Source organism: Eulemur rufifrons, chromosome 9 (assembly GCF_041146395.1).
Source record: "Eulemur rufifrons isolate Redbay chromosome 9, OSU_ERuf_1, whole genome shotgun sequence".
NCBI classification, from domain to species: domain Eukaryota; kingdom Metazoa; phylum Chordata; class Mammalia; order Primates; family Lemuridae; genus Eulemur; species Eulemur rufifrons.
Genome location: NC_090991.1, coordinates 37,751,311 through 37,761,919, shown reverse-complemented (window position 1 = coordinate 37,761,919; position 10,609 = coordinate 37,751,311). Strand labels below are relative to the sequence as shown.

General features: G+C 41.1%; 2 protein-coding genes across 2 annotated transcripts; both read left to right on the top strand.

Annotated features, from left to right (window-relative positions):
* Positions 1-2,258: 2,258 nt before the first annotated feature.
* On the top strand, positions 2,259-2,642 carry LOC138392376 (keratin, high-sulfur matrix protein, IIIA3-like). The gene has a single exon (XM_069483141.1). It carries the CDS (start codon positions 2,259-2,261, stop codon positions 2,640-2,642), a length of 384 nt encoding a protein of 127 aa, XP_069339242.1.
* A 4,719-nt stretch (positions 2,643-7,361) lies between these two features.
* LOC138392375 (keratin, high-sulfur matrix protein, IIIA3-like) lies at positions 7,362-7,745 on the top strand. Its single transcript, XM_069483139.1, has one exon. The coding sequence runs from the start codon at positions 7,362-7,364 to the stop codon at positions 7,743-7,745; it is 384 nt and encodes a 127-aa protein (XP_069339240.1).
* Positions 7,746-10,609: the final 2,864 nt, after the last annotated feature.

Sequence of the window (10,609 nt, the reverse complement as noted above, 5' to 3'; positions counted from 1 at the left end):
TTTTTCAATCCAACCACAGAAATCTCACGATTTATTATCCCTGTGGTTAAGATTCACATGTTTCCACTCTGGTGATTACACATTCACAGAATGTGTAGAACTTGAATAATATGACTAAAAAATGCCCATGTGGTTAACACCAGGGACACAGCCCTTGTCCAGTAAGCTTAAATCTATTAATTGTGTTGCAGCAAGGAAGCCCACACAGCTGAGGACCATGAGGCATCCTACCAAAAGGAAGAGAAATGTTATAGGATTTTGAGGAATGGTGGAGTTCTGGCAAAATTACGTGAAGTAGCATTTTGATAGGCTCAAGGTAAAACAAGGCTACGTGCAAAAGAATTAACACCGGGACTGGGCTGTGAAATAGACTCAGGGTTCTCTTTCACTGGAAACTGCCTGGTTACGGCAAATGTGGGGTGTTGTCTGAAAGTCTTTTGTCTGAAACTCTGCACCTGGATTGGATACTGAGGCTGCTTCTCCGTGTCAAAGTGACTTAGATCCTGCCCAGGCAAGAGTGAGGTGTTTCCTTCTTACTGAAGTGACTTGGAAAAGCAGGTTTCTGACAGTCTGTAATTTTAGGAAACAAAAATTTTAGTACTATGTCCTTTTGTTAATTAACAAAGGCAGTGAGTTTACAGACATATTTCTATTCCTAATGTTGGCATGTTTTCTATGTACATATACATACTGTATACATTCTAAAACAAAGAAGAGTATACTGAACTATATATCAAGCAAGTGCTTATTTCACTAGATGGAATAGAATTATTAATAACTACTGCCACATGTTCTCTATTTTGAGTGACTCAGAAGTGGAAAAAGACTAGGAGTCACTGACCAATGTTTATACTCAAGCAAAGACCTGGGGTATTGCTAAAGCTTTGCCACTCTTTTATCATATGACCTTGCAGAAATCATTTCATAAATCTGGTCCACCAAAAACTATAACGGACTATGATGGCTCATAAACTCAAAGGCCTTCAAGTATCAGGGCTATGGTGGACCAACCGGTGTATAAAAAAAATAAACACACAAAACACAACACACCTCAGAGGCAAATTTGACCTGAAGGCCTTTGGCAACCTTTGGACAATGTTATCTTCAACCTACCTTCCAACTCTGAATTTATTTTGTATATCCCCACTCCTCTTAGCTGTGGCTGAAAAATACAGAACTATTTTATCAGTTACCAGATCACTCAATTCCTCTTTTTCATAATTCCACCTTCACACCTCATAAACAATCAACACCCTCAGCCAACAAACCAAAGCACCCACTAAAGAAAGATAACTGATTCTTTCATAAATATTCTCAAAGGATTCTGAAGAATTTAATATCAAGTGTTTATGTCACATCTAGAAGGCAAGAAATATCCCAATTTCAATTTTATTTCCAAGACCATAACCAGGGAAGGGCATTGAAAAGGGCACAGGATGAATAAAATCCTCATTTAGTTTGACCTTATTGTTCCTGAAAAGTCTTTTCCCTTTAATTGTTTTATTTACCCTTATCTTGCCTTCCTAAAATTACTGCGATAGGAAACTATTCAGAATTTACCATATTTTTCTTTCCTTTCCCACTCCACCTCCAAATAGTATAATACCATTTGCATAGTAAGTGTCTCCTGAGTGTTTATGAGTTTTAGACCAACTCAGATTACTAAAATAAAATCACTCAAGTGGCTTTGGTGATTATTTTCTTATAAACAAAGTGAAGCAATATGTTGGTTTACAGAAGCACTGAGCCATTCTTTCCATAGCAGAATAGATACACATCTTTTATGAACCATTTTCGGTTTTTAGAAATTCTTGCTTCATCTCAAAGCCAATCAGAAACCAGGCCTGTGACTCACGAACATCACAGTCTCAGGTCTCATCACGGACAGGGAACAAGAGGAAAAGTGCGATGGTGTGCCAGTGGATTCTTCAAACTGTCAACTTGTCACACGACATGGTCTAGAAGGACTGGCTGATAGATGAGTAATTTTTCTGATGATCTAAACCATCAAGTATTCATTTCAAGGGAGAAAGCAGACAGAAAGGAAAGCATCCTTTAGTGATTTGGGAATTGCTGCATCAGCCTTTGAATCCAGAGTTATCATTTCAAAGGGCAACCACAACTCCAGGAAATGACCTTGTGTCCTGAGGGTCATCACACCTGGCCAGGGTATATAAAGGGCCCAGAGCAGGAGGAGGACATCACACCTGAGCACACCCAGCTCCTCTCAACACCCCAGTCCAGCCCCCCACACCACCATGACCGGCTCCTGCTGTGGCCCCAGCTTCTCCTCCCTGAGCTGCGGAGGAGGCTGCTTCCAGTCCTGGCGCGACCCCTGCTGCTGCCGCCCAGTGTCCTGCCAGACCACCGTGTGCCGCCCAGTGACCTTCGTGCCCCGCTGCACGCGCCCCATCTGTGAGCCCTGCCGCCGCCCCGTGTGCTGTGACCCCTGCGGCCTGCAGGAGGGCTGCTGCCGGCCCATCGCCTGCTGCCCCACGTCGTGCACGGCCGTGGTCTGCCGCCCCTGCTGCTGGGCCACCAGCAGCTGCCAGCCTGTCCTTGTGCAGTCCCCCTGCTGCCGGCCCCCCTGCTGCCAGCCGGCCCCCTGCCGCACCACCTGCAGGACCTCCCCCTGCTGCTGAGACCCCAACAGGAAACACTCCCAGCTGCTTCTAATCCTGTGCAATTTATTCCTGCCCCTTCCGGATCAAATGAGAGACTCCACCTTTGCAACTTACCTGTTCTTAAACAACTAATTCAACAATAACATCCTTTCTATCTTCCCACATAATTGTGCAGCTAATCCTGGCCCTCTTTGATGATCTTTAGAAAAATTCCAGCTTTCATCATTTGAATTCCTGGCTTAGAAAAAAAAAAATGAGTGAGCAAAGATCAAAGTTCCTCTTGAAAAGAGCTCTATCCCGTGGACTCATTATCCTTTTTCTACTATTTCAGGGTCCTCAGATGGGATATTTTTTTCCAAGATAATATTATTTTTATGCTGTGTTTTTGCATGAAAAAAATAAAATCTTATTTCTGGGGATGCAAATATGTGTCTTTTATTAATCTTCAAAAGCTTGTTTCTAGCCACGTTAGTGTATGCAGAATTAGAAGAATGAAAGGGAGGATTTTCTAAGGGCCATTTTTTTGAGCTGTAAAATAGGAAAAAATTCAGGTGCAAGGTCTGTAATTTTAATAGCAATTCAAATAATTTAGATCATCTCATGCAATGCACCATCGTATTTTGAGCCACAGGTTTTGTGGTGATGCTGAGGAAATAGTGAGACTATAGCAGGTGTCTCTGATTATCAACTTGACTCATAAATAATCCACACACAAGATAAGGAGGAGGAAGCTTAAGTTACTACCCCATTTTTCCCCAGTGCAGAAAACTTGCAGTGATTGATGTCAAATAGTACCTGGGGATCTCCTAGGGAAAATTCCAGACAGAGATAAATATTTCTTTGACTACTCCTTCCTTCTCTAGTGGGGTGTAGCTACTCATCAACATATATTGAGAAACTTGCCTAAGACTTTAAACATCATTGCTAATAAAACCACTCTTGTTCTTACTAGTCTACCAAAATCATTACATTCCCTTGCTAAAATAGTGCTTAATAACTGCATTGCCCTAAACTATATGTTTACAGAACAAAGATGAGTCTATACGGTGACTACTACTACCTGTTACACTTATATTAATTCCTCCTCTAAACTAGAGACCCATATTGACAAAATGAGACAACAGGCTACCTGGCTCCAACAAACCTTAGAACACAGAAGCTAGTTTAGTCTTTATACTCTCAGAGACTGGTTTGCAGACTTACTGTCTCGGATGCCTAGTGGAATTCACTCAATCCTAAGAGACATTCTTAAATTAGTCCTCACTGTTCTTCTTTTAGTTATAATAATATACATACTAGCAAAAGTTATTATATGTTCTATAACCAAGAGCTGTGCAGGTCTGAACACAACCAGCAAAGCGAGAAGGAGATGCTGATGATCATTATTGCACAAAAAGACACTAGAGAACATTTCCTTAATCAGGGCAAACAGCTTCGTTCCACAGTGTCCCCTTGTTAACCCTGCCCATCAGGGAATAGCCAGATGAGAGATAACACCCTGTTGCCCCAATTCCACAAAGTTGTGGAATAAAATGTTGACAGTAGAGAAATTATAATGGTGGAAGGGAGGCTTGGCATGACTAGCTCCATTTTGCTTCTGACCCCCTGCAATAACATCCTTTAGGTTAAAAGTTTCTGCTTAGCTCTGCATGTAGGGCCAGCTAATTATAGGAAAAATTTAGTTTGTAAGTTCAACCTTAGAAGAAAGCTGATAACCATCCCTTTTCCAAAACTAATTCCCAGGGAGGTAAGGAAAGCATGCACACAAGTTAACAGTGCCATGTTAAAGATTTATATGAACATTGTGACCTGACCCACAGCCTCCAAAGTTAACTGACCAAGAACAAAGACGTTTGCAACCTCCCCAGACCCTTGCTGATTCCCTCTTGCAATCCCCTCCCCCTTTTCTCTTTTCCCTTAATGTAAAAAGGAGGCTGAAGTTCCTACTAACTTAAGATGGTTCTTGGGACACTAGTCTGCCATCTTCTCCATTAGCTGGCTCGCCAAATAAAAGTTGCTTTCCCTGCCCCAACACCTCTTCTCTCAACTTATTGGCTGTCCAAGCGGCAAGTGGTACAAGCTTGGACTCAGTTACCCTTACTGCTGCTGAGAAGACAGGGAGAAATGTAGCCATGGTTGGAATCATGTTAGTTTTGAACTCCAGGTACATTTTACTATTGAAACAATGCCAATGTGGCTGAAATAGTGATAACATTAATCCATACTGGATATGTTTTTGATATTGTTAAACACTTTTAGGCTGGTCAGGAATACTAACCACTATTGTTTCCCTGAGAAATATGTTTTGGGTTCTCAACATCTGATTGAAGAGTCTTTTGGAATGTTCAGCTTGTGTGCCTGGGCATATCTTCCTGCCTGTTGAGAGAAGTGAGGCAGGGTAAGCTTTGTGAGCATGGGGGTCTCCATTGACTTTGTTCACCACTGGATTCCCACTGACCTGCACAATGTTTGGCACATAGAATATAATCAGAAATGATTTCTTCAATGATGGAATGAATAAACTCTAAGGGGTTTGGAAGAGAGGAAGACATCATCATCCTCCCCCAACTGTCAACTCACACTAGACATGTATATTTTTAAAATAAAACAATAAGCTACCTCGTGCAGAAAGCATTTTTCCTTGAAATATGCTAAAAGGTTCTCAAAAAGAAGTGTATGATATTCAAAACTTTTGGATTTTCAGTATGTGCACAAGGAGTTTGATAGTTTATCAATGAAAAGACTTACGAGTCAAATTTCTTTCTACATATTCTTGATCATCATTTAAAAATTTTCTAACTACATCTGCTTTCCTCCTCTCAGAATTCTTCTTGTTAACTTTCTAGAGACTGCCCTTTCTTACAATGTTTTCTCCGATAGAGAATGCTTTGTTTCCTCCCAAACTCATGATTATTAAATCTTGTTTGTTTCCACAGTAACCCATGCCCCAGTTGGCCACAGTGGCTAGCACAGGTGTGGGTAAGCCTGTAAGGTACTGTGCAAGCAGCGTGATCATCAAGAAGGCTTAAACTTGAACCTTTAACCACAGATTGATCGCTTGAGGTCAGGAGTTCGAGACCAGCAACAACAAGTAACAGTGAACAATAGTGAGACCCCGTCTCTACTAAAACTAGAAAAATTAGCTGGGTGTCCCAGCTACTCGGGAGGCTGGGGCAGAACAATCGCTTGAGCCCAGGAGTTTGAGGTTGCTGTGAGCTAAGCTGATGCCACAACACTCTAGCTCAGGTGACAGAGTGAGAGTCACAAAAAAAAAAAAAAAAAGAATTGAATCTTCAACCACAGATCTAGAGCAGACTTAGTTGTAAAGAAAAGGTCAGAACCAAGGAACTCAAGAGACCAGGACTACAAAATGGCTAAGCGACATAATTTTCCTACAAGTCCAGAGAGTTTGAAGCAATTAAAAATCACAATTGATTCCATAAGCAGAAATCAGCTCAAGCATGGAACAAAGAGAGATAGAGACACTGCATGGGCCAGACGGGGCTGTTGCACTGGAAAACTGCAACCTTCATCCAGACAGGCTCAGGCTCTTTGACCCTCACCATACGGTGGCTTTGTTCAAAGTGCCCTGTAACCACTCAATTGTATCCAATTGTGACGCTATCTCCTTACGGTATGTTTTGTGATTTTTAGAAGGCTGAGTGGGAGATAATTCTTCCCATTTTCCTGAGGATATTGGTGAGACATAGAGTCCTTTCAAGTGACTCTAAAAATTAGCCATGTCATAAATAATAATTGTTTTCAAAGTAAATATACTGTTAAAATTCCTAAATGAAATAGACATTCCTTAACAGCTGGGAATGTGGTACCCACAATCCATTTTTAGCTACAATTAGTTCTTTAGCTTTTGGGGCTTAAAATAATGTTCCCACAGATGTTTTTGGAATATTGGCTCCAACACTTACTAGGTGTATGACCTTGGGCAAGTCACTTATCTTGCTCCTGATGTGTAAAATGAGGAATAAACAATATCTACATCATAGGAATGCTCCGAAGAATAAATTAATGCTTGTATCATGAAGCTTGGAATATGGTTAGAACTCAATGATACTGGTTATCATGAAGATGATAAATAATGAAATTCACCTTGGTTTGGGAACAGATAACCATGAAAATCAATGACCAGGTATCTAAGACAAAAACCACTGGTGGTGGAGGCCTGCTAAAATCCATTCCTGTAGCTCCAAAAAACAAAAAGATGGAAAATTCTTTTACTGACAAATCCTGATTTTAAAAATATTCCAGTAGCATTATGCTCAACTTGTTTTTCCCAGGAAGCTTAGCAATGGAAAAGGATGCTAACAACTTGAGGGGTTCATTTCCACCACTAGTGAGTAAGCTAAGAGCTTGACAGCCACTTTCTGCTATCAAAACAACAACTGGCAAAAGCATCATTGAATTATAATGATAATTGGAGGCTTTGAAGTTAGGGTCATTAAGTTCATGTTTGAGCCATAAATAGCAAAATATAATGGATCTCCATTAAATACAGAAAACAGTCTCTTATGAGTACCCGAGCACCTACAAGACGTCTAGGGAACTTACTAACCTGCCAGTGTTATTTCAGAAGGAACAAACAAAAGCAATGAAATGACCTTGTGTCCTGAGGGTCATCACACCTGGCCAGGGTATATAAAGGGCCCAGAGCAGGGGAGGACATCACACCTGAGCACACCCAGCTCCTCTCAACACCCCAGCCCAGCCCCACACACCACCATGACCGGCTCCTGCTGTGGCCCCAGCTTCTCCTCCCTGAGCTGCGGGGGAGGCTGCTTCCAGTCCTGGCGCGACCCCTGCTGCTGCCGCCCAGTGTCCTGCCAGACCACCGTGTGCCGCCCAGTGACCTTCGTGCCCCGCTGCACGCGCCCCATCTGTGAGCCCTGCCGCCGCCCCGTGTGCTGTGACCCCTGCGGCCTGCAGGAGGGCTGCTGCCGGCCCATCGCCTGCTGCCCCACATCGTGCACGGCCGTGGTCTGCCGCCCCTGCTGCTGGGCCACCAGCAGCTGCCAGCCTGTCCTTGTGCAGTCCCCCTGCTGCCGGCCCCCCTGCTGCCAGCCGGCCCCCTGCCGCACCACCTGCAGGACCTCCCCCTGCTGCTGAGCAACTCCTTGTCACTGAGAGTCCCCAGTAAATGTCAAGGTCCCTCCTGCTTCCCTTCAGGGCTTCATGGCAGAATAACATGCATTTTCTCGAGAAGCCCATTTCCTGTCTCTTCAAACTGGCTCACACTGTGCATTGAAGACACCTTTGCGACCAACTACTGGCAAAGAATCTTCTCTCCTCTTAGGTCCCCAGTCTAACTCCCATATCATGTTGTCTGTTTTCCAATAAACTTAATACTCCTAGCATAGCTATCATGGTCTTCGTGGTCTTTCCTCTTGATAGATGGTCTCTCTCTGTCAGTCAGAGATATTCAAAGCAAGATGCATAATTATTCTCTTAAATGATTCTCTGAAATATCCTAGGTCTGAGTAGTTTCTTATAATCATTATAAATGGCCTTTGTGGAGCACAGTAGCTGGATGAGGATGATGACAGTATCTTCACGACTTTAGAGTCACTCGTGTCCAGAATTCCAGGCACTGATCAGACACCTGAAAAATGTCCCACAGCAAGGGACACAAGAAGAGGCTGCCTTTGGGTTGACACTTTTACTCCCAGGCCGATGGTGTGTTTACAGCTCTGACATTCACAGAAAGCCCAGCAGATCAGCGGTGGAAGGAGCCTTAGGCGTCACCTGGCCAATCACCTCTGTTTTTGAAGTCAGAGAAAGACAAGTAATGAAAGATTAAATAATTACTTACTAATATAATGTAATTATAATCACAGATGTTCAGAAAAGACCCCAGAGAATACAAGTTTCCTGACGGTAGACCTTTAAGTAAAACATTGCCCCTCAGTGTTCTTTTGTCTTTTGTGCCTGTCTTAATCTGTTTTGCGCTGCTATTAATGTAACAAAATACCTGAGACTGGGTGATTTATAAAAAACAGAGGTTTATTTCTTACAGTTCCAGAGGCTGGGAAGTCCAAGGTTGAGGTGCCTATATCTGGAAAGAGACTTCTTGTTTTGTCATTTCATGGCGAAAGGCAGAAGGGAAGAGAATGAGAGAGAGGGGGAGAGAGAGGGAGAGAGAGAAGGAAGGGGGCTGAATTCACCTTTTTATCAGGACCACACTCCCGTGGTAACCAGCCCACTCCATGGTAACAGCATTAGTCCTTGAGGGCTCTGCCCTCGTGACCTAATCCCCTCTGAAAAGTCCCACCTCCCAACACTGTTGCATTGGGACTAAGTTTCCAGCACATTCCACCCTTTGCAGTGCCCAAGTACAACTGCTACTTCAGATAATGCATTTCCTTTTCTGTGTTTGAGAATTGGTACTTAGAATGTTATTTACAAAGCAAACTTTTGTGAGAAGTAAATCCACCCTGGCTCTCAGAAACTGCACATTCATGGCATTTTCCAAGCAAATTAATTGCCCACTGTCAATTTACATGTATTTATTGAACATCTACTATGAATGAGGCCCTGAGTTGACCCCTCTGTGGGAATACAAAGGAATAAAATAGCCCCTGCTTCAAAGAGGTTATAATCTATTTACGGTGATGAGGTATAAATAAGAAAAAAGTCAAATACATAGTATAAGCAATATAAATATAAAAGAAATAACAAAAATAGTTAAAAATAGGTGAAGATAGTAAACCTGTTAGGAAATATCATGCAATTGTCCATGGCATATACTTAAAGTTTTAAAAAAAAGGTAAATTGTAAAATATAAAACTATTTTGGGATAAAAAAAGGTGTTTTTTGGGTTCTATGTGTGTTTGTGCCTAAAAAAATAATCTGGAAAATTATGCAAGAAAATCTAATAGTAACTGGGGATATTTGCTTTTTTACTTTAGATTATTCTTAATTTTATATCTTAAATAAGCATTTATTTTATTTTTAATAAAATGAAATGTCTAAAAGCCATAACTATTTTATGGGAAATATAGTTAAATCTTTCTCATGATTATGCTCTGCTTTTAAAAACCTACCTATCAAATTCTAAATGGATTTAAAGCATATAAATTAGACAGCAGCTGTTTGTATTGCTAAAGACATCTCTTTTTAAGTGAAAGATATACCTCTATGTTATATATAATGGACTTCTCTGATATCTTTAAAATGTCAAATTATTAAACACTGAATTTATATTTTAATATTTTAGGATCATCTCAATTGCATAAAATGAGGTACACATTTGATACGTTCCAAATTAAGGATTTTTTAAAAATTGCTAACTATTTTAGATTATAGGTACAATTGTTTTTCTCCATTTGTACAGACAACCAAGCATTGAGAACATAAGACAATATTTTTCACATTAAAATGTGTTCATAATGTTATTGTTGGATGATGATGTCATGCAAAATATGTTATCATCACTAGGAATCTGTCTAAATTTGTTTTAAGGCTTATGTTAAGGATGTTTCTCTAAGACCCCACTCTGTATTGCATGGGCTATGGGGTGCTCAGTAGGGCACATGCCATTACTCCCAATCCCGACAGACGTACCTCCTCTGGGCTCAGTGACAGCCTGACCCCCCTTAACAGAGATCAGTGCTCAATGAGAGGGAGTTCTACATCTTCCTTCCAGCGTTTTTATTTTATTTCACGCTATTCATGAAACACACCATTTAATAATTCTATTTAATGTGTATTCTTTGGTGACTGAGCAGAAAACTGGCCATTTGCCCTATTGAATACGTTGGTCTTTGTTCTAAATTTAAAAATTTAGAATTTACAAGGCACCCACATAACATAACCTTTTAAAATATTTTGTTTATTTAACAAACACAAAGACACTGTTCTTGGTGCTTAATAAATATTAGCTCATTTAATCCTCTCAACAACCCTGATACATACTATTATGTACTATTATTATGGACACACAGCCTGTATGTGGCTGAGCTTTCAATGAGTGT